Source organism: Pistacia vera, unplaced genomic scaffold (genome assembly GCF_008641045.1).
Source record: "Pistacia vera cultivar Batoury unplaced genomic scaffold, PisVer_v2 Contig320, whole genome shotgun sequence".
Taxonomy (NCBI): Eukaryota; Viridiplantae; Streptophyta; class Magnoliopsida; order Sapindales; family Anacardiaceae; genus Pistacia; species Pistacia vera.
Window position 1 is genome coordinate 3512110 of NW_022196136.1, and position 25178 is coordinate 3537287.

The following is a 25178-nucleotide window of genomic DNA, read 5'->3' on the forward strand; positions in this document are numbered from 1 at the left end:
GCCATTGTAGACAATATAGGATACTTGGTTGAATTTGCCTTCCACCACTATAAGGCATCGATGAGTCATGATCCCACACACTTATGGCACCCCTCTCCCAAATAACAGTCCAACTCAGACTTACTAGGCTCAACAGTTAACCACGTCCAGAAAACTGCTAAAATCATCCCGCCTCGGGTCCTCACCAATGGCTCCATGTCCATCCCTTGTGATGTAAAAGCATGGGCGATAATCACACCTTGATTAGCTTGAAATATTCCCATTTAACTCATACAATGCATCTGGACAATCATCATATTTGCCTGGTTCTGTTTCAGAATACATCTAGGGAATGCCCACTAAATAAACCCTCATTTTCAACGAGAATCCAATACAGAGCCAAAGACATCAACACATTACATCCCCCCAATATTATCAAACTCTCTTTCATCTCTAACCATACTTAATAAAAATCATTTAGATTCACTTTTACTATCCAACATAATTTCACTACACACACCCCTTCAAGAATAAATTAGACGTCGGATAATCACTTCCTGAAATGAGTTTGGTTGAACCACTAAATACTTCTAAAAGTTCAGACTTTCTCCACTTTCTCCAATCCTCGTCACTCGGATTATATGATATGATATCCCTCTCTTTCAATTTGGAAAAACCTTTTGAACTTAATGCCGGTACCAATATTCATAGGTAGAATTCCACTCGTTTTACAATGGAGAATAAGTTTCGATACGGTAATTTAAGTTGTTGAACATCTCAGAAAATACCTTAAGCCTACTTTCTGAACTATTGATATACAACACACTCTCATGGATGTTGTCAATGGTGTGCCTAATTTGATAAAGTCTCACTTAAACAATCAAGTTCAAGATGTGTGCACAATATATCACATGAAACAGTTTACCTTCCAAAGGGTTTCTCACAACTTCAAAATTTTCCTTCAAAACCTAATTGCAATATCATACTTGAAGCATTATCATAGAAATAGTATTACCTTATTTTCAATTTCCATCCCTAGGCAGTTGAAAATGCCGTCCGCAATCGCAATACCAGTTTGGGGAGGAGGTAGATGAACAAGTTGAGGATATGTCTATTCAGCCTCCAAGTACTATCTTCGAATGCCCGGTCAACACCATATACTCCATCTTTTGATTCCATGAATCCAAAGCTGTAGTCAAACTGGAAAGGTATTCAAATCTGAAATTTTACCTAAAGAAGTGTAAAAAGATAAAATAAAAAAAAAGAGAAGGTTGTTGCGATGGGGAGCCCGTGAGTGACATAGTCCCACATGCACGCCGCCTTTAGTGAGTGGCCTCAGAATTTAGAAAGAAGAAATGTACAGTCCGTTAGAAGTGTGTGTGTGTGTGTATGAGGACTGTACCCAGAATTAGAGAATTCACTCACACGGCCAAGGCTCCAAATCCATGCCTCAACCGAGTCCGATCGGCAAGAATAGAAAGAAAGAATAGAAAAGAAATAAAGAAATAAAGAAAAAGAAACAGAAAAACAGAATAAGAAAAATAAAAAAGAAAATGCATAATTTATGCTCATTATCATGGGTAGTGAAAAATTTAGAAAACAGAGAGAAAAACAGAAGCAAAATAGAGAAAGAATAAAGAAAGAACAGAGAAAGAACAGAGAGAAGAACAGGGAAAGAATAGAGAATAATCGAGAAATGTGATGTAAGGAAAGAAAATTCAGAATTTTAAGCAGCGGAGAGAGAAGGGTAGCATAGCGGGTTTACTTACTGAGCAATTAGTGCTCACTTCGTTGTTTTTAATGTTTTTGCAGGTAATAGGTGAGTTGCGGTCGCACGGAACATCGCGCAGTGGATGGGTTAGGCTACACTGTCACGTTGCTATTTTGAGTATATTTTGTAAATATTTGTATATAAAGAAAAATTCAATATGGGCCCATACTTTGTTACTCGTATATATGTGTATTTTCTTATATATATTGTTAATGAGATTTATTATTTATTAATTATTTTACGAGTATACTAGCTAGAAAGAAAGCATTACATTATGGGCGTAGCATTATTGAATTATAATGATGAGCAATACTACATTTACAACTTAATCTCACAAACTTTCTCTCACAACCTCGATGTGGTAGCTCACAATTGGTTTATGATGAATTTTTCTACCTGACCAATTGCGAGTTGCCATGTCGGGGCTATGGGAGAAAGTTTATAAGATTAGGTTATGAGAATGATTTATAAAAATAATAAACTCAATTATAACAATAAATCAAAAATCACCTTTTTTTTTTTTCTTTGGTTTATTATAGAAAACCATCATGGTCTATTAGAAAATATGAATTTAACCCTCATTTTGTGTTCCAGCATCTGTTCCAATTTCTATTTTGGTTTTTGGTTTCTATTCATATTCTTGTTTCGGTATCAATTCCTATTCAGGTTCTGGTTCCGGTTCCTATTCCTATTTCGATTCCTATTCCCTATTTGGGTTCGTATTCCTGTTCCAATTATTATTCTTATTTTAGTTCCTTTTCCATTCCATTCCCATCCCAGTTTCGGTTCCCATTCACATTCTCGTTCCCATTACCATTGACATCTCCTTTCCTATTTCCATTCGCATACCCTTTCCCATTCCCATTCCCATTCGCATTTCCTTTCTCTTTCCCATTCCTATTGGCATTCCCTTTCCTTTTTCCATTCCCATTACTATTCATACTCTCTTTCCAATTCCCATTTCTATTCCCATTCGCATTCGCATTCCCATCTCCATTCCCTTTCCCATTTTTATTCCCATTCCCATCCCCATTCACTTTCTCATTCCCATTCCCATTCCCCTTCCCGTTCTCGTTCCCTTTCCCTTTCCCATTCCCTTTCCCTTTCCCTTTCCCTTTCCCATTCCTTTTCCTTTCCTCTTTCCCTTTCCCATTCACTTTCCCATTCCCGTTCCCTTTCCCATTCCCATTCCCATTCCTATTCCCTTTCCTTTCCTTTTCCCATTCCTTTTCCTTTCCCATTTCATTCACTTTCCCATTCTTTTTCCCTTTTCTGTTCACATTCCCTTTCGCATTCCCATTCCCATTCCCTTTCTCATTCCCCTTACAATTTTACCTTTCCCTTTTCCCTTTCCCATTTCGATTCCTTGTCCTCGTTAACTTTAACAGATAAAATGACTACTAAGGGTAATATTGACTTTCCTTCTTCACCATCTTTTTTTTTTCACCACTTTTTTTCTCAAGATGGCCATGATTGATGATTTGAACATCTGCGATGGCTATACAACAGCCAATCCAACCGCTACAAGACCCTTGAGTGATCAGTGATGGCCTTGCAGCAGCTAGATCTGGCCTCTACGATGCCATCTTACGTGGCAACCATGTGCACTATCTCATTATATTTTTTTCTTTTTGTTTTTTTTTCAAAAGCATTAAATTTGATTATTTAGGATGTATTATGAGAATTACTTGTGTTAAAATTTGGGTTGAATGATGAGAAAGAACTAATGAAATTTAGTTTGACGTTGAACTTTGAGAAAAAAAAAATTTGATAAAATTTAATGAAAATTTATATTAGACAAGAAAATTTGATAGTATTTTTGGGTGATTTGTGAAAGGTTTATAAACTTTGTACGTGAGAAACATATGAAGTTTGTTGCACAATGAGTGCATAATGAGTGAAAACTTTATGAGTTTGGGCTATACTATAATTTATTGAAAGGGTTAAATTGTCATTCTAGATTTAACAGATTTTAATTAATGGATTTGGACAGAATGGGGTTAAGCACCTATCCGAACTTATGGGTGTTTCCAGTAATCATCCATACCTATAGGGTTTACTAAAATAAATCTTTTTCTATTTTTACAATAATTGTAAACATACAAAATTGAAAGCTGGGGTGTTTGTCCGAACATATAAGCTTTAAAATCAAGCTAACTAAACTACTTTGACCAAACATATTACCACATTACCCTTATTTAATTTTAAAATTTCATCATATAATTCATTATATTTGTTCGTTAGTTTATTTTGTATAAAGAATCTAAAAATTATTCATATAAATTTTTAATAAAATAGTTGTCCATAAAGTATTGGTTTACTTAATTTTAAAATTAAATTATATTGTAATATGATTGAAATATATTTTAATAATATTGTAGTAAAATTTTGAGTTAATATAATTTATTATTTGATAAAATAATGCAGTACCGTTTTGAGTCATTTTAATAATAAAGTATACTTATAAGCTATATTTTACCAAACGTGTCAATTACTTATCAATCACTTATAAGTAGGGGTGTTAACGAGTCGAGCCGAGCCGAGTTTTCGACTTAACGAGCTCAGCTCATGAGAGAGGATTAATAATCGAGCCGAGCCAAGCCGCATATTTTATGGCTCGGCTCGGCTCGAACAAGAGTTGGGAATATTTCGAGCTGGCTCGCAAGCCAACTCTCAAAAAATCAGTTTTTTAAGAAAAAATCAATTTTTTTTTTAAAATTACCTGGGCAGCACGCAGGTCTGATACTTTAAAGCTTGTTGTAAAATTTTCATGATTCATTTTCATTTTTGGCCATCCTCAAACAAATTTTCAATTCCACAGATTGTAACTTTTTTCTTCTCATGTCCTCATACATCACCCAACAATTAAATCTACTTAAAATAAACATTAAATCAAATGCTACTGCTATTAATAATTTATCATTTAACATACTATATGTACCACAAATTAAGTTAAGTGAACTAAAGGCTTTTTGTTTAGTTCACTTGACTTAATTAAGTTTTCATCAAAACAAAATAGGGGGTTAGCATAACTATACATCAAGTGACATCCTCGTCCATCAAAAAATATATATAACAGCAAAAGATAATTGGTTGTATGTCCATTGTAGCCCCACTCCTCCTACAAACAAATTAATGTGAAACACATTAAGTACAATTGTCATTTTATATTAACCATAAAGATGAAAATGCAAACCTCAACACAAAACTAATAAATATAGACCTGCAGAATCCTACTGCCACAACCAACAACTCACGGGTGAATCAACCAATCTGCTCACTCCCATCACCTGACAGAACAGGAAGCTGAATCTCCAAGTGATCCTCTTCTTTCTAAAATGAAAAAGAGAGAAAAATAATTTGTAGGTTAGAATAAAGTAATTTTAAATATTGAATTAAACAAAACATGTAATCAATGGAACTTACTTTGCACAATTTCTTCACTCCATTCAAAGTGCGACACTAGTCACATCCACATAACAACATCTCCACCATAACTGGTGACAAAGAAACTTGGTAGCTATCAATAACCCTGCTCCCAGCATTGAATGCAGACTCTGAAGCAACTGTAGTGATCGGGATGGCTAGTATCTCACGAGCCATTGTAGACAATATAGGATACTTGGTTGAATTTGCCTTCCACCACTATAAGGCATCGAATGAGTCATGATCCCCTACACACTTATGGCACCCCTCTCCCAAATAACAGTCCAACTCAGACTTACTAGGCTCAACAGTTTCAACCACGTCCAGAAAACTGCTAAAATCATCCCAAGCCTCGGGTCCCTCACCAATGGCTCCATGTCCATCCCTTTGTGATGTAAAAGCATGGGCGATAATCACACCTTGATTAGCTTGAACATATTCCCCATTTAACTCATACAATGCATCTTGGACAATCATCATATTTGCCTGTGCTTCTGTTTCAGAATACATCTTAGGGAATGCCCACTAAATAACCCTCATTTTCAACCGAGAATCCAATACAGTAGCCACAGACATCAACACATTACATTCCCCCCAATATTTATCAAACTTCTCTTTCATTCTCCTAACCATTACTCTAATAAAATCATCTTTAGATTCACTTTTACTATCCAACATACATTTCACTACACACACCTCCTTCAAGAATAAATTAGACGTCGGATAATCACTTCCTGAAATGAGTTTGGTTGAACCACTTAATACTTTTAAAATTTCTTAGACTTTCTCCATTTTCTCCCAATCCTTTTCACTCGGATTATTATGATAATTGATATCCCTCTCTTTCAATCTTGGAAAAACCTTTTTGAACTTAATTGTCTTTTCCAATATTTCATAGGTAGAATTCCACCTCGTTTTACAATGGAGAATAAGTTTTCGATACGGTAATTTAAGTTGTTGAACAATCTCAGAAAATACCTTAAGCCTACTTTTCTGAACTATTGATATACAACACACTCTCATGGATGTTGTCAATGGTGTGCCTAATTTGATAAAGTCTCACTTAAACAATCAAGTTCAAGATGTGTGCACAATATATCACATGAAACAGTTTACCTTCACAAAGGAGTTTCCTCACAACTTCAAAATTTTCCTTCAAAACCTTAATTGCAATATCATTACTTGAAGCATTATCCATAGAAATAGTATTACCTTATTTTCAATTTCCCATCCCATTAGGCAGTTGAAAATGCCGTCCGCAATCGCAATACCAGTTTGGGGAGGAGGTAGATGAACAAAGTTGAGGATATGTCTATTCAGCCTCCAAGTACTATCTATCGAATGCCCGGTCAACACCATATACTCCATCTTTTGATTCCATGAATTCCATAAGTCTGTAGTCAAACTGATTTTTGTCACACTCTTCAACAAAGTCTTCAATTTGGCCTTCTCACTTTCATATACCTTCATACAATCTTTTTTACAAGTATGGTGGGAAACCGGCGTCCATCCAGGAATCTCATACTTCATCATATTGTTCAAGCCCTCTTCCTCTACAACTGTAAATTGATACTCATGTATGAGCACCCAATGGGCGATCAATTTCCTTATTTTCAATATGTCAAACTTCCCACTTAAAGCTGGCAAAATAGTAGTTGCAATATCATTACCGGCACTCAGAAAAGTAATATGTTGTTGCCTCATTTAAGCTTTTCTCCTTAAACACCGGCTTAAATGTCTATTAAACTGGGTGGTGCTTCTGGTGGCATTAATACACAACTTTACTTTGCAATGGATACACTCTGCATGCCTTTTTGGTACCATTAGAGAGTACCACCTCCTTGAACTCCGTCCATACCACTGATGTCTTTGCTCTTTTTTTCTTTTGAATTGGATTTTCATTTTCATCACCATTATCCAGGCTACTAATACTTTACTCCGTATTTATTGTGGTTGCATTCAAGTTAAGGTTACCGCTAGGTGTATCGGTAATTGTATTTTGTATTGTTAGGGTACTTGAGGAATTACCCTCCATTTACAAACCTATAAATGGAAAAAAAAAAAATTCAACAATTTAATGCAAAACCAATATGAAATAATGTAAAACTATTACATTGCATACACATCAAACCAATACATTATACATTGCACACCAATATTAATTGTCACCAATACATCTCAACATTCATTTATTCTTTAATTAGAGATGTTGGTTGAAGAATTAAATGCTCTATTTATTCATTCAAACCCATTTATTCTTTAAATGACTTTGTAGAATTATATGTCTTATGTCTATTTCTTCTACTACATAAATCATAATGTCTTTAATACAATTTAGAATTATATGTCTTATGCCTATTTATTCTACCAAATTAAAGATTCCTTCAAAACGTACAAAGCCCCTAGTCCCCACCACCAAACGCAATTTAGTCTTCACTGCTCTTTACCCTTTTGCAATTTAATATATAACAAAGCCCCTTTACCCTTTTACAATTTACTCTTCATTGCCCTTTACCTTTTTGCAATTTACTTTTCACTTTTTTTTACCCTTTTGCAATTTAATATATAACAAAGCCCTTAGTCCCCACCACCAAACGCACAACCACAACCACAAACAAATGTATAAATTGCCCTTCTGCTATTTTCTGTAAAACACATCCCCACAAGTACAAGTCCACAACCACAACCACAATCCATAAACAAATTAACAAACTACTTTGCAACTTCAATTTTCATGTAAACAAATGTCTCATAAGTCCACAACACAACCATAAACAAATTCAGTAAAGCAATTTAAACAAACAATGAAACAAACTACCCTACAGGCTACAGCAGACTGCTCTTCAGTCTTCACAGACAGCTCCTCATAGACGGTTCTTGTATGGGTTTCATAGGAATCACAGCAACACCACGACCACAACAAGACCCTGATACATTGTTTCACCGGAAAAAGCCCCTTGCTACAGACAAACAATTCACAAAAATGATTCAATCATGACAAATAGCTTAAAAAATCAAAAGGGAAGCATGCAACCTGCAAACATTCGAACAAATCATATATAAAACAACTGGAAAATTATATTGTGCTTTAGTTGATAAACAACACATAATCTAGGTAACCTACCAATACTTGATTCAAAACTCAGCAACACAACACATAATATTACTTGTGGAATACTTGATTACTTGTTACCTACCAATACTTGATTACTTGTGGAATTGATGGTCGACGGCGTCGTAGATCTATTTCATAGCGAACAGAGAAAATGACAGGAATCGCAGCCAAGCATCGACGAGACTTCAATGGGTCTGATGGCGACAGCTCTGCGACGCAAATCCGATGAAGAAAACACTGTTGACGGCGAAGAGTTGACGACAACTGGGAGGTGTGCTGGTGCTGCCGACAAACCGTGCTGGGGATTGATGAAATTTACAGCAAATGAGAAAGTGTCATGGTTTTAAGGATTAAAAAATCAGGGGCAATTTTGTCATTTTTTAAAACTTTTGTTGTTAAATTTTCTATTTAATCCCTTGTACTTCAGAAAACCCCAAAAAACCCCTCGTTTTTTCGAGCCAGGCTCAGCTCGCGAGCCTAACGAGCCGAGCATGGCTCGAACTCGGCTCATTCTATCTCACAAACGAAGTCAAGTTGGCTCGTTATCTGACAAGTCGAGCCGTTAACGAGCCGGACTCGAGCTGAGTCGAGCCGACTCGGCTCGTTAAACACCCTTACTTATAAGTACTTTAGCCAACCACTTTGCTTGTTTGTCCTGACAACATTTTTGGGCTTATAAGCCAAAAATAATAATAAGTTAAGGGGAATCAACTTTTTTTTTTTTTGGCTTATAAACACTCTATTTATAAACTACTTTGATAAGGTATATTACCATATTATCTCTATTTAGTTTTAAAATTCATTCATATAAAATAATATAGTATCTTTTTTAGTCATTTTAATAATAAAATATACTTATAAACTACATTTGATCAAACATGTTAACTATTTATCAATCACTTATAAGTATTTTAATCAAATACGAAATTATTTAAATTATTTTATAAATTAATTTTTATAAGCTCGACCAAATAAGCTTATATACCAAGTGATGTGGCTGTTTATTTGTCTAAGGATTTCTTAAATTTAGGAAATTGAGATAAGTAAATAGCTTCTTTGTACACGTAAATTACCACGTCATTTGGGATATAAAATGATTCATTATTAAAGAGGAGTAACCTTTACTTCCAGTTGCCGGTAATCTCTCTGTCACATCGGGAATTCACCACGCCAAAGGTGTGTCCGATCACATGTATCTCATCCAACGTTCAACACTCTACACGCGTCCAATCAACGGATCCTCCTCTTTTTAACAAGATCTAACCTTTTCAACACACGTGGCAATCTCCTATTAGTGAGCACACAAAAACAAAACCGTCACGGGGTAGGGAATAAAAGGGAGNATAATTAATTAAAAATAGGTCTCTCTGATACAAAATTAACCTAAAAACAAAAATACATTATGATATTCTAACCCATTGACAAATAACAGCTCTTTTGCAAGAAATGTACTGCGGACTGAATTATAATGCCCATAAAGCACAACACTGCATTGAAAGTCTGATGAAATTATAGTGATTCTTAATTTACTGATACATCATTAGGATATAAAATACAATATTTCTCTCTTAAATAACTCAAACTGGAATCAATAGCCGAGGAACATACTGCAAATCCAAAGTCCAAACAAGTCTTATTCAAGCCTTCGAAAATTTCATGACTAGGAAAGGGAATCAAAACCCGACTAAGGACAAGCTGTTTTCATGGTGTTAAGAAGATGCTAATTTTTTTTTTCTCCAACTCTATCTAGCTTGGGCAATTTTGTACAGAAGATCGGGAAGTTGTATTTGGGAACTCTTCCTTTTGGCAATAACTAGCTTGACTGTGGAGTGAACCCAAATGATATTGCTAAATTAATTTTACAAAAAGCTAGAACATTACCAAACAGAGTAATACACCACCAACGAGAGCAGCCAGATAGGCTGATGAAACTAGAAGCGCCGAATGTCTTTTGGCGGCTTATAGTTGAGAGGATGGGTTTCTGGTGTAGCAGTTTCATCTTCTTTCCACATTTTGATTGTCTTGTCAGCTTCACATGTAACAAGCCTAGAACCAGTTACATCATAGGAGAGAGCATAGATACCAGCTTCACTCTCCAATGAGCCTGGAACAAGATAAAACTCAGTATTTAACCTTATCAGGCTGAGAACTATAATAATCAATAGACTAATAAATAACCACACATACCAGGCTGTACAATTGTTTGGTCTTGCTGGAAATTGTGACCACTCTTCCAATCCCAAAACCACAAACTCCCATTGTCACCTTCAATTACACAAGTGCAAAATAATCAGAAATATATACATAAATATATTCTGTTCCAAGAGAATCTGCCAAATTCATCACAAAAAAAAAAAAAAAAAAAATTTCCCCCAGCCATAATGTCAGGCACCACCATTGAAGCATATCCAAAAAGTAAGAAATACATACCTCCTGTAGCCAACACACCATCCTCATTGACAGCCATTGCATTAATTATAGTTTTCTGCTGTGAGCTGCTCAAAACAACAGAGTTCCTATTCAAATAAACAAGACAGGGCAAACAAAAAAATATTTCCAAAATAAAATGAAGGTCTTTAAAATAATAATCATGCGTCATCATAGCTCTCAAAGTGACTTGAGATCATAAATTCAAACCACTGTTCTCAACTAAACTCAAGTGGAAAACAATTTTGCTTCATAGTTTTGTGAGTGAAACAATGTCATAATGAGCATGCATCATCACAAACCTTCAATTCACGTAACTTCAGACAAAAGTCATCTACGACAAATTCACAAAAGAAAAAATAAGGAAAAAAAATGGATGAACTATTATAACAGGAAAGCACCTCAAATAATACAACTTAAATTATAGACAGAAAGTATAGTATGTATGACAACTTACAGCATGTTATGTAAAAACTCTCCCTTTGGAAGGTTAAATTTCTTTATATTTTCCGCTGAGGCAGATGCAAAACAATTTCTGCAATAAGATAGAGAAAATATATTAAAGAAAATGACATAATGTTTAAAAAGTACAATATAATCATGATCTATTATTTCATAAGCAGTAATAAATAACATGTCTGACAACATACTCTGTAGGATGCAATGCCATCGCTCGCACAGATTTTTTATGGTGTGTGAGAGTCACCATTGTTTTTCCTACAAGACAGGAGTACTTGATGTGTTAATTTTCTCCAGAGAATAAAAAATGACAAGAACTAGTTGCAAGAAATAACAATAACAACAATAAAAAAGAGTATAAAATACCATATCTAAGGTCCCAGAACTTAATGGTTGAGTCATGGGAGCCAGTAACAACTTGTGGATCCTGGAAACAAACAGAAGACAGTTCAGTTTAACCAATAGAATTTTCTAGTTAGTCATATCATTTGCATGAACAATCAACATTTTCGTCTTTTAATGTGCATATCTCAGATTATGCAGAAGAATATCATCAAATGATGCTTTTGGAGATTCAGAAAACACCAACATTAATTCATTCTCTTCTAGAAACAAACACTATCACTCTTGATCCAAAGCCTTTTCCCTCCATTTACTTTGCATTCAAGTAACAATCCTTGACCTTTTTTTTTTTGGATAGGAAATGTAGAAATGTATATTAATGAATAAAACTTAGTCTACGACAAAAATAACCCATCTAAAAAGGGGCTAAAGCTTTACAAAGAGTATCATGAGCCTGTGCGAAAAGAAAACCAAAATAAGAGACACTATGGCATGTACAAAAAACCAGACTTATCTTAATATGCCTAACAAATTAAGATGGATAAAGAAAAAAAGAGGTGTCCACAAAATCTATTGAAACAGAAGCCCAAAGAGATGCCAAAAACTTGATCTTGCCCCAAAGAGCTTCACTTTCTTAACACTTGGCTCACAATTAAATGGATACAACAGATAAATTCGAAAAGACAACCTCCCAGTCAACTCCAGTTATATTATCCGCAGTCCAACCTTAGAGCTCAAAATTGCTTGTAAGTTTTCGATCAAAGAGAACAATAGGGGAAGAAAGGGTGACTGGGGCATTTCGTAAGACTGAATACATTTAAGAGCAAAGGGCATTAAATGCAGGCATAGTCTGAATTTGAAACTTCAAAATCACTAATTCATGCAAGTTCCTTGAAATCCGTCTTAAGACACATAAAAGGAATGAAGAATCTAGACTAAGAAACATAAGAAAAGCAGCAACGAAAAACAAAAAAAACAAAAATCAACCCCTAAACTATTTTAAGACAACAGCCATTGAGTATGAAGTGCATTTTCTTTTGCTAGAAATGCATGTTACATGCAACAATCAACATATCCCACCCAAAACACATACCGTTGGTCGAGTGAAAACTGAGCAGACTGTATTTTCATGCCCAGATAGAGCAAAAATTTGCATCTTTGTGCGAATATCCCAGACCTGACAATTATTATAACATCAAAAAAAATTAAGATCACTTCTCATCTCCTGAACTCAGCAAAAAATTTAGCCTCCCTCTGATAAACAACCACAAATATCGCATCCATGATAACTTTGGCGAATAATTTCTAAACAATGGTAAATTTCATACCCGACAGACAGAATCACGTCCTCCAGTAAACAATATGTCAATGGTTGGATGAAGACCCAAGCAGTAGACACCACTTAGATGGCCATGATAAGACCGTATAACCTAAACCGACAATTATAAGTATCAAGATCAAAGCCTTCCACAGTATATAGCTCAGAAAAGTTAATTTAAGAAAAATTTTGAACTTCTGACCTTATTTTGTTCAAGGTCCCAACATTTAACTTGTTTGTCATCACCAGCAGAGAACATATAGGTATGTTTGTTGCTAACAGCAAGGCCTGAAAAGTAAATCACATGTGCTCACCAGTTAATCCCTGACTCACACTAGAATATTAACAGCATGTCAGCAAATAAAAATTCATGAGAAAGTAGTAAAAAATAACCTCGAACTTGCTCAATATGTCCAGTTAGTGTGAGCTTCAATGTTCCTTTTGCGACGTCCCATATCTAGTCAACAAAAATTAAGATTTCATAAGGGGAAAAAATGAAACCATTTGAAGCTGCCTATGGATGCTGGTTATTCAAATGATGATCAGATTATATGGTATTCTGCTAACTTAATGCCCTCCTTTGGAGTTACAGACCTCAGACCAGCAATTAATCAGAGTTCTTCATGACAACAAATAAAACAATTCTTTAATTCGACTCCTTTATCCAAATTAGATAAGCCTGACTACCCTATAAATTTAATCTCTGATTTCATCCACGAATAGATAAGAAGCATCATGGTTATCAGATTATAGGGCATAGCATAATGGTGAACAACAAACCATCTGTCAACAACACTGAGATAAGTTATACAGAGCAGTGAAGCAAGCCTGTATACTTATAACATGACATAATCAAGAAAACTTCAAGAAAACCAACAGGAAATACCTTAATTGTGCGATCTGCAGAGCCAGTGCAAAACCAATCATTACTAGGATTGAATGCAATGGATCTTACCCATCCCAAATGGCCACTAATGACCTGTAAAACAAACGTAATTCAAATATTTTCAAGTATCATTTCATGTCAGCAAGTGATTGATGTACAGAACAGACAGATAAACCATAGAAAGATCGCAACTTGAACAAACATGTATGGAGAGGTTAATCAGAAAAGAAAATAAGTCATTCCTACCCAGTCAATCAGTCAACAGCGAAACAATCCCATGTATCCTATGTTAAATTTTAGTCAAGTTTGATTCCCTATGACATATATTTAATTCCTTCTCTTTTGACAAAATTTTCATGTCAAAGCTCACCAGCTCTGACCTGCAAATTGATGGTCAATATCCGCAAATGGTTGCATTCTAAGTTTCAAAACAGAATGGAATTAAATAGTAGATAAGAGAGCATGTACAAGCATGAATAGTGCAAGTCTCAACTAGTTAAATTTAGGATAGGTAATAGAATAATAAATGGAGCACCAAGATGAACCAAATAACTGTTTTAAGGAGATTTCACAACTAAAAAATATATGAATGGAAAACTAATTAGAAAATGTATGGTTGCCCCTTGGTCCGAGTACATAAACAAAGGGAAACTATAATTTGGTTCTATCAAACATTAAACAATAACTTTTAATTTTAAAGCAGTTGAAGGTTCCGTGGCCATATAAATGCATGTTTTTGTATATTTTTTACTGGAGCAACTAGAATAAAAAGATAAACTACTTACATCAAACAAGTTGCATGTGACCAACAACAAAATGTGAATGAATAAGTCTTACCCTGTAGCACTTCCATGGAGGATGCCATACAGGCCGTGGCCATCTGCTCGGTATTCTTTCGATTATTGCAGAGGTCGAATAATTCCTTGGAAGAGCAACCAACAGGTTTTAGTAAGAATTGCTTCAACATCCAGGGTAAAATCCACATAAAATTGTAAAAATATATAAAATAGTTCATAATCAAAATTTTCTAGATATATCTAATAGTCTAATGAAACTTTAAGCTGGAAACATAGTAAATCTGGTTTCAAGTTTAAAACTTCTAAATTGTACTTCAGAAGCAGGACACAGGGTACCTCACTGACAGCCATTCCCACATTAACAAGTGAAAGAGTCCAAATATAGAGCATGTGGTAACAATAAAGAATGCTGAAGAAAGCAAAATGAGCATGTGGTAAAAAAAAAATTCAGTTCCAGAAGAATTGAGTTTAAAAGAAATTGAAAAAATTTCATCTGATTACAGAAGTATTGCAAACAAAAAACTCCACCAAGTGGTGTTCAGCTGTTAAGCTGAAATACTGCATCAAATTAAAATGAAAACAGTGGAATGCAAATCAGTTGTTTCCTATTGCTCTCATACATATAATAGAAGAGTTGAAAGAAGCTTGACAAAGGAGAAAACAAGAAACCTTTCAGACGATCCAGAAGTAGAAACAACCATAGTGCCTTTGCCTTGAAGACCAACATTATTTCTGACAAAAACATAATACAGGTTAGCACAAAAGTAAAAGCATTTCAAAGACAATAGAGAACCGTTAGAATCCAGTGCAACTCAAGTGGTGAAGTACAAAATATACCCCAACAGCAAACCAAATAGCTAGAAATGAACAAGCAAAAGTTGATAAAATGGGACAGACCAATATACTCAAAAGAGACACCATTGTCTATCCAGAATGAACTTACAAAAAATAATAGCGATAGAGAATACTTACGGGCCCTTTGTTTGCGCAGATGGACCAACAACCAAAGCATTTTGAGATCCTGCTTTCTGAGGATCCCTAGAATCCTCCGGCCCTGCATTACAGTAAAAGTAATATTCCAATTGAAGATTTAATAAGTCTAAATTCCTAACACTAAAAGATGCAAGCATAAATTCTTAAAACCATAAAACATACAGAACTCTCAGTGATTAAATCAAATAAAAATAATACCAGTCAGAGCAAGGATATTGGAAGATCCTGACGGTTGATTTCCACTACTCGAATTAACATGGTGTGCAGGTTGACTCGAACTTTTAATTACTCCATACTCAAGATTAATCTATACATTAAGTCGAAATTCAATTTCTAAGCCACAACATAATCACGTTATGGAAACAAATCAATTTAACTAAACTAAATCAATTCAACTAACCTTGTGGCTCGTGCGAATTTTTTTACTGCAGCAAAAGAAAAAATGTAAAAGATAACAAAAAATAATAAACGAAAAAGAGAACATTAGGTTTGAGAAATTAACGGATACCTCTCAGGATCAGGAGGAGCTAAGTGGCCATGGACAGGGCTAAAGAGATCGAGAGTTCGCTTTAAGGATTTGAGACTAAGCTTCTTCAATGATTGTGGCTCCACGGGCTCCAACTCCATTGTTTGTACGGGCATCTTCTTCTCTTCTTGTAAACCGTCTCTGCTATTAACACTCCAGCAACAGCTAGGGCTTTAGACAGAGAGAAGAGGGAAATCGGTCCGCTCCAAAAAAGAAAAAAAAGAAAAAATTGTTTAATGAGGATTTCTCTAACGCGAGTACGTTCATTTCTTGTACTCGGCTTGCAATATAACCCGGACCGGGTGTCAGTTATGTGAAAACTAGTTTTCCAAACACCTACATTAAAAAGCTCTCCTTTGAAGGTAAGGTATGATTAATCCAAGAAACAAGGTTACAATAATTAAGTATGTAATTCTATCAAAATTAGAATATCAATTATAATAGACTAATAGTAACTCTCAAATATCATTATTTTTATAGAGTAAACGACATGTTCCCACCAAGGTTTGACGAAATCCCAAGTTAGTACCACTAGTTTCATTTATTCCAGATTCCCACCCTTAAAGTAACAGTGTTATGAATTTTTAGGGTTTAGAAGATACAATTACCATAATACCCTTAACTCTAAATTAATTAAAATTATGTTAACCCCTAAAATAGTAGAATTACAAAACTTACCATTTTATTTTCAAATTATATCAAAAACACCCTCGGTCATATAAACCTCCCGGAAACAGCCCGATCTGGGCTGTTTCCGACGACATCGAACCCCCTGGTCACCTCCATCACCTTCCCCGTAGTCCGTCGTCCAAAACCCCTCCAGTTCCCGACTCATTTGCCCCTCCAATCGCCGGCACCGTTAGGCTTAGGGTTTCGGTGTTCTTCACCAGATTCTGGTCGATTCCGGCGGTGAAAATCCAATTGGACACCACCAATGCAACCACCGTCCCCAAATCTATAAAACCCCTATGTCCCCAGCAACCGTTTCGTCGTCATTCGCCGGCCGAGAGTTCATGTTCATCGGCCGTTTTTCGTTGCCGTGGCCGGAGATCGACGAGTGATGAGGGGTTGTGAATGGTATGGTTTTGTAGAGGGGAGGATGGGGGTTCAAATGGTGGTGACTAGGGTGATTTTGGGTGGAAGAATCGCCGGAAAAGAGCGAAAAACATTGGGAACGACGGCTGCTAACATGCGCCGGAGGACTGTTAGAGGCGGTGGTCTGCTAACATGCGCCGCCCATGTAAAATGACCAATTTACCCCTTTACCGTTACATCAAACGTTTTTTCGTTACTTTAAGGGTGGGAATCTGGAATAAATGAAACCAGTGGTACTAAGTTAGGATTTCGTCAAACCTTGGGTCGGAATATGTCGTTTACTCTTTTTTATATGTCTTTTAGTATTATCAAGTTATTATGTATTTTTTTTATTTCATAATCGCGTTAATTTATATCCATTTAAGTAATAATATGCGCACGTTAAATATACATTAAAGTTTGTTTGTCCCAATTTAAACGTATAAATTAGAAATTAGAGTTTTAAAATTTTTAATTTTATGGATCTAATATTATGTTTTTATTATCAAATTGAAAAGTTTTGGACTTACTGTTGTATTCATCCGATGGAATAATAAGAAAGTCAGACAAAATGGATCCGTAACTTTTGGAAATTATTGGTAAATGAATAACATTTTATTTGAAAAAATATTTAAAATTTCAACTTCAATATGCTTGTAATGTAATTTTAATTCATTTAAGCTTTCTATTATTGCCACCATAATATATATATATATTACAAATTCTTTTGTATAGCTATAGTTCGATACAAAGTGACTTTGCAATAAACATCATTGGGTGGTCTAGTGGTTGGACAATAACTTATGGGTGTATTACTTAAGAGATAACCATTAGAGGTATTCCTTGTCGTTAACTTCAAGATCCAGAGATTAATCGATGTACACGCAAACTGGTTTGGACAAAGTTAATAAACATCCCTGGTTGGTCTAGTGGTTGAACAATGACTTTTGAGTGTATTATTTAAGAGATAACCATTAGAGGTATACCTTGTCGTTAACTTCAGGATCCGAAGATTAGTTGATATACATGCAAACCGGCTTAACAGCTCCTAAAAAAAAAAAAAAAAAAAAAAAAAAAGGGCTTTGCTATCAACTATATATATAAAATGGGCTGTGATCTTCTGATTTAAACACAAGCTCTTTTTGTTCTCCTGGTAAAAATGCCACCACAATATCTGCTACTTCTGTTTTTGCTAGAGAGGGATCCAACCCTGTTGAGTATAATGATCGAGGAAATTAGAGCAAACCCTTTAGAGAAGTAAACACAATATGTAAGATGAGTAAATAAACAAACCTTGATTAGACCTGTCTCTGTACCGCATAAAACAATGTCATTGGCAGTGAGGAGACTTGTTATCTTGCTTCCTGCTGATATTCTCCCCACTTTCTGTTGTGTGCCTCTCAACCAAATCTGTATTGATGCATCAACGTAGCAGTCAAATCAAGGAATGTGTGTTATGTATGAAAAGTATCTTCTCTTTCGTCAATCAGATCGATGAATATGATTGATGGACTCGGATTGTTTCTGTGCGGAAAGCTGGAAAAAAGTACCTGCAGAGAGCTTGCTGAGTAGCTGCAATTTAAGTATATGAAGTCTTCCACTACTCCCATGGCTAGTATACTTGTTCCTTTTTCTGGAACAACTGTTATTTGTGGCTTACATCGTCTTCTCCATTCCTGTATTGTTCCTTTAATAAGTTTGAGGTTCTTGTGCAATATATGTGTACATGTTTACAGGATAATCTATTAGTTTACCTTTATATTTGAACCCTCTACAATTGAACTTGCACTATAAAGCCATTCTCTATACACAACAATCGAATTAATGGACTTGCTTTGCATTCTCCAAATCTTAGCTGGTGCCTTTATTTCTCGCTCCTGGTAGTTTGTCATTGCTAATTCCTGAAAAGATTTTAATGCATCAAATATATAAGATTTCTTTTGATGCATGAGTTTCTACAAGATAAGACCATTAAGCAAACCTGTATGCTTGAATCCGTGCAGCCTGCATAAATTCTTTTTTGAATAATACTCATGCTCTTCACTTTTTTACTCATGCAGATATCTTTCACGGTTCTGGATGAGTTAATCACCTGGAGAAGAACGTAGGAACTTTCTGAGATATATAACTTTCAAAGGCTCATGATAAATTTGTAAGTTAAATAATTACCTTCAATCTGTGGCCTTGTGTGATTGCAAAAATGGCTTTGCCATAGGTGTCTAACTTTTGAATTGGCTCTTTTGTTGATATAACTTCAATTAGCTCTAATTTCCTCTGGACCATTTGCCAAACCTGTAAAACGAAGATGGGTTTTAAAACAGACTCTTCAACTAGATGAAGGCAAGAAAATTTGTCTTTGTAGATAAAGAATACAATATACCCTGATGGTTTTATCAGCAGATCCACTTAAAAGGCTATCCCCTGGTTCAAAAAGAGAGAAACAAGTCACTGTCTTTCTATGCTCCTTAATGTCCCATACAAGTATGGCCGATTGCATTGTGATGTCCCACACCTGTTTAATTCACTCATACATCACCATTGTTGTTTTTCAATAACACAATTTTTGTGTCATTTTGGATGGTCCAAACAAGAACAATATACTTAATTTGCAAGTCGATCCACTATAAACGTACCTTAATTGAACCATCTGAGTATCCACTGTAAAGCAGTCCCTTGTAGTAGATAAGGGCGGTTACAGCACCACTGTTCTTATAACTTGCCTCCAGAATTGGTGTGTGAACACAAGAGATACGCTGCTCTTGCCGTTGTAAAGAGTATAGGTAAGAAAGTGATTGAATAATTGTCACTGATGCTAAATATGTAGATGTACATTATCAGACAAACTACTAACCGATTTGTTGGGAAGATAGAAGTCAGCCACTCTATGTAATTCCTCTGCCATCCAGGATACATTTGAAAATCGTCTCAATGACTCCCGCACTCCTTCTGAGAAATTGATTATTTTTTGCAATCCTAAAGAAAGAAAATGTATCAGAATACAGGTTGATCAGATTGCATACTTGACTATTACGCTACTCATGGTTGTGTAAAGTTCTGCTATGGCTTAATTTATCTCTGTAATTAGATATCCTCATATTCCTTTATATGACGTTACCTTTACCGGAAGCATAGTTGTAGATGCAGAGACATGCCAAAAGTCTGTCTTCAAGCTCCAATCCAGGGTGCAAAAATTCCTCAACTCCACCAAGTAATATTTCACATGCAGAATATCTTAGGCTATTTGGACTTTTTGCAATTTCACAACCAAGCCATGCAATAGCTGTGAGAGAGTCCCGAGAAACCCTCCTTATATTACTCTTTAGTCCCTTCTCTAAAGCATGGAAGACGGGTTTCCCAATTTCAATGATGCTTTTGGCAATCTTACTGCTCCATGAGTCTATTCCTGCATCCTGCAAGTTCAAGCAATTGTCTTCATTCTATAATTGCTACTACCAGTAATCATCAGTTATAGATATGTGTATGCCATACTAATACTAATTTCTTATGCAAATTACCTGCAGGCTTTGGTCCAACCAGTCAAAGTTTCTTATCATGTTCCGAAGACAAAATGAGCTCAAACTTGCCTTTTTCACCAGCCATGCTACTGTGTATGGTTCTCCTGTCCAGGAAAAAGTTCCACCAATGTTCGAGAAAATGAATGAAGATAGCAGCTGTGTGTTACAGCTTTCTTCTGATGCCATTGATTTGAGGAGGACCTGCATAGCATCTTCTCTAAACACACTTTTACCAGATGAGTTTTCCTGCATAAATTTATTTTTTGGTTATGTCAGTTCAAGCCTTCCCTATTAATTTTGTGTTTAAGTAACATGGAATAAAATTTTCTTTGGTGGTAGCTAAATATGTTAGAAAACAGTATTGCCAGGTAATGAAAGGTCATCTTATCACATGTAACATTAGTCTGGAAGAGTCTAGGTATATATCACAATTATACTACCATAGGTGAATTCATACCCTCTCTGAAATCTAGCCTAACATCAATATGACTGCAGGATGGGATCATTTTTCTGAGAATAGCTTCCATAATTTAGAAATTTACCAGTGCATCTAACTGAAGCAACAAATTTGCTGCCAAAATTTGGTAATCAGGCTGCAATTGCTGGAGAGAAAGCTTTAAAGTCTGTAGAATGTTGATGCTTCCTTCTTTGTGTATTCGCTGCAATAGGCCTATGGCTGATGATCTGCAATAAAAATGAAATCTCAGAAGGGCATCTTTAAGATTGGGATCTTGCTGTTAGCAGCATCAGTAACGTTGCTCCATCTAATGTCCTTAAAAACAGAATGAATGGATGCTAGACCATCCCTGTAACATGAATGTAAGTAGATTCAGGTTCATGCTTATTCACACTTTAATTTGGTGGTAAATTTCTATACACATCCAGTCAAAAGATTTCAAACAACTTATTGTGACGGTGAAAACTCTGGGATTGATTTTGACAAAGCATAAGTTTATGAATTTGTTTTCTTAATTTTCAGATTAGTTATATTTAAAATATGAAATACTGAATTTGAACCTTTTCTTCTGTACCTTGGTATGCGAAGGATCTCATGAAAAAATTCAAGAGCAATGAACATGGCGTGCTTCTCATTACTCTGAAGGAGGCAGATAAGTGGAGCCACTGGAATAAACTGAGAGAGATATTTTCTGCTTTGTCCATCAAACTGCATACATTTTACAAGAACAGTGGCCAAGGAGATTAATTCTTCCAGCTTTTGATATCTTGTAACATCTAGGAGGGCACTGAGGACGCGGGGTGAATTGATTGCAGCCAAGTGCATGTTATTAGTAGCATTGTCAAACGCAGTTACTAATACTTCAATAATCATCAATGATGCAGCTGGAGGTGTCAGGAGATTTGGTTTTGGCTTACCCTTATAAATGTCTGATGTGCACACAACCTCCGCCAGTGTTGGTAAGAGTTCTAAAGTCTTTATTTCTGTAGGAGATGGCTTTATCAAGTAGATAAGGATAGCTGCTTCATGAACATTTCTTTTAAGAGCACGCGCTAAGTCGCTTAAACATAAACCCTTCTTCTTGATGTCTTCTACAACTGATACATTGGCTGAAATGATAGTTGTTAGTATAGACACTGATGCCCTTATTACTGTGTCCTCTTTAGAGGTTGAAATGGCTGTCAGCAGCTGTTCCAATATTACATCCCTTAAAATTGCGTATTTTACTCCTGTTTTGCTCTTAAGCATTTCATAAATGGCAGTGACTTCTACAGCATAATCTTTGTCACCTTTCCTCAATTCTTCTGAGAAACATAAGCTTGAAATGGCTTTCTCAATTATTTCCAGCAATTCACTCTTGGAATTCCTTCCCCAAAGGGAATAATCTTCATCGAATCTTTTGCTACCTTGCGATTTCTGCTTTTTCTTCGTACAACTTCCGTGGCAGTCCATCTGAGTAAGCCTATATTTCTCCAGAGAATTAGATGTTAAGTGTTCAAAGAGCTGGACTTTCTGTGGCTGTAATGTTCTCTGAATTGTACAATCTTCTTCATAAAAAGTGTAATTTGATCTTTTATCTCCAAATTCAGAAATGGATAAATCTAATTCATTTATAGAACTCATGAATCCCTTAGAAAAATCCTTGGTGATATTCAATAGTTCATTAGATTCTCTGTGCATTGAATGTTGAGGAGCTTTTGTGAAAGTTATTGCTGTGGACTCTGGGCTTGATAAAGAGCAGTGAGCCTGCAGCTTCCTGCGTAAGCCATTGCATTTAAATGTGGAAAAAATCAGAAATTTTCGATACAAAAATATCTATTGCAGGCTTAAGGTATTCAACAAAAGTAACCTATAAGCAAGGACTGTGAACCTAACTGATCAAAAGTTTCTGGTTGTGGATTATCAGCATTTATTCTTTCATTTCCAATTAAGCTGATCTCCAGCTTTTCCTAATCACAAAAAGGTAGTGAGAAATGTGATACAACAAACCGGTAAACATTGATGTTATTTTGTAAAATACAAAATCATTAGCACACAATAATGCATTCTAAACAATTACCTCAAAATCAGCAGAGCATGAATCAACTGAGCTTAACACATCTAATTGAGATTCTTGCAGCATATCCTGGATGCATTTGATGCTTGAATTTTGTCCCGGTTTGCCAGTTTGAAGTGGTAACCTCGGAACTTGGTTTAAACGTTTTAAAGCTTTACTATCTGAAACTTCTCTGCTTCCCTTAGGTTCATATGTTTTGCCATCACTTATATTTTCGTGAGGATCAAGTGGATGCACCTTTGCATACTGCATTAATATCGTCACACATCACAAGAAAATTAAATATGTAAATGCATACTGTATTTTATCTTATATATGGGCAATATATGAATCTTAAAACAGATTTAGAACTGAGAGTCCTCATTGGCACATAACAACTTAGATACGGAGTACTAGAGATGAAAAAAAAAATGTAATTCAAAGCATACGTTACAATAAGTTTGCAAGGTGTGTCCATGGTCAATTGCCTTCGAAGATTCTGTACCACTGGATACTTCTTGCCTGTTCATAAATAGTAAATTATAAAGAGATCTTGCAGGGGCATTTGTAGTTTCTTAACAATTTTACTAGGAGAATTTTAATGAACAAGCAATAAAAGAAGACAAAATAACAAGGTCATATGGCAGGCTTCAGTTTAGATTTACACAAGATTTTCCTGTAATATTAAGATGAGCATAAAGGGGCACTTACGTGGAATAATTTGCTTCTACATGAGGAGATGAAATATCTGTTTGTCCAGAGTGCACCAGTGGAGCCTCTTTGTATATCAAGACCTGATAATACATTAACCAATGTTTGTATCTTTTCGCCATCTGCCTCATGGCTTCAGTGGCATTTTCTTTACCAAAGTCCTCAAGGTAAAAAGATTCCAAGTTCCTCCTAGACATGGTGCCTGAAGGAAAAAGACTTTGGCAAAGTTCTGGTGCTAATTCTGTTCCTATCAGTCTTGGGAAAACTGATAATGCTTGGAGAAAATGCAGTGCTACCTGCAACTCATCCTTCTGGAGCTTCTTAACCACAGAGAGGTAAAAGTAAGAGCAACAAACCAAGTAACGGTTTGGAATTCCAGCTGTGACTTCATGTTCATCAAGCAATGCAGTTACCTGAAGCATTGACTCTGAATTTTTCAGCCTTGAAGTCATCTCTTCAGGCCATTTCGCCTGAATTGCAGCTTCGATACAGTCTATACCCCAGTAAAGATTTGACAGAACCGACTGCTCGGAGAATTCGAAGAACTCCTGCTTTTGAATATTTATCTTGGAGGTGCATCTCATTTTTATAGACTGCCATCTTTCTACATTTGTTATGAATTCAAGAATGTATTGATTGATTAAAATGACAAGTGCCCTTATGGTTTCAAGGTCTGGTCTCTCATTATCTCTATATGAAGCTGATAAAAAGGAACTAGAAATGGATGCCATGGAGCTGCTAGACATATTGTTTTCATGAAGAAGAAGAAGAAGAAGAAGAGAAGAAGTGATATTTACTCTGGAGAGGAAGAGAGTGATATATACTATATAAGTGTTGTAAAGCAATTACGTATGGAACACTTCCCCGTGACTGTTCCAGCCAAATTCCATTCTTCAGCGCCCCTCTATTTCCTCCTATTATTTTTATTCAACGTTTTGTATTATCTGGAAAATGAGTAGCCTTGTGTCTAACTTTATGATAACTGGATATAATTGAGAAATGATAGAAATCTTACTCTGAAATCTATTTTTTGAGTATTGTATTTTCCACTCATGAGTTTGGAATCTACTAGCATTATTTGAAGGTACAGCTGATCCAGGATGGCCCCAGGAAAATCTGGCAGAAAGTTCCATAAAGTAAAATAGAGGTTAGTTTTTGTCTTCTTTAACATATTTAATCACTGTTAGAATTTTTTTTTTTTTTTTTTTTTTTTTTTTGACCTCCAGAAGTGTACGACAAACTGCAGTTTGACTGGACAGGGAGCAAACTTCATTATTAAAAAAGTACAGGACCATCACATTTTTTTCAGAGCTAATTAATTACAACAATGTAATAGTTGTTTCAGCT

At 35.5% G+C, this 25178-nt stretch overlaps 2 protein-coding genes across 2 annotated transcripts; both read right to left on the bottom strand.

Moving 5' to 3' along the window:
* Window positions 1–9859: 9859 nt before the first annotated feature.
* On the bottom strand, window positions 9860–16270 carry LOC116137054 (protein pleiotropic regulatory locus 1). The gene is made up of 17 exons (XM_031422744.1): window positions 16022–16270; window positions 15914–15938; window positions 15712–15820; window positions 15493–15574; window positions 15190–15252; window positions 14561–14645; window positions 13724–13816; window positions 13231–13294; window positions 13040–13125; window positions 12848–12949; window positions 12613–12696; window positions 11544–11604; window positions 11369–11435; window positions 11176–11253; window positions 10722–10786; window positions 10479–10556; window positions 9860–10395 (listed from the first exon to the last, which is right to left on the bottom strand). The coding sequence occupies exons 1-17, from the start codon at window positions 16153–16155 to the stop codon at window positions 10223–10225; spliced, it is 1449 nt and encodes a 482-aa protein (XP_031278604.1). The 5' UTR covers window positions 16156–16270; the 3' UTR covers window positions 9860–10222.
* A 1903-nt stretch (window positions 16271–18173) lies between these two features.
* Window positions 18174–24762, bottom strand: LOC116137187 (putative E3 ubiquitin-protein ligase LIN-1). Its single transcript, XM_031422874.1, has 17 exons — window positions 23832–24762; window positions 23570–23642; window positions 23145–23387; window positions 22961–23034; window positions 21660–22841; window positions 21171–21312; window positions 20629–20874; window positions 20229–20523; window positions 19965–20086; window positions 19747–19866; window positions 19494–19625; window positions 19283–19405; window positions 19095–19205; window positions 18868–19014; window positions 18664–18789; window positions 18407–18523; window positions 18174–18323 (listed from the first exon to the last, which is right to left on the bottom strand). Exons 1-17 carry the CDS (start codon window positions 24575–24577, stop codon window positions 18306–18308), a joined length of 4017 nt encoding a protein of 1338 aa, XP_031278734.1. The 5' UTR covers window positions 24578–24762; the 3' UTR covers window positions 18174–18305.
* Between the last annotated feature and the right edge of the window lie 416 nt (window positions 24763–25178).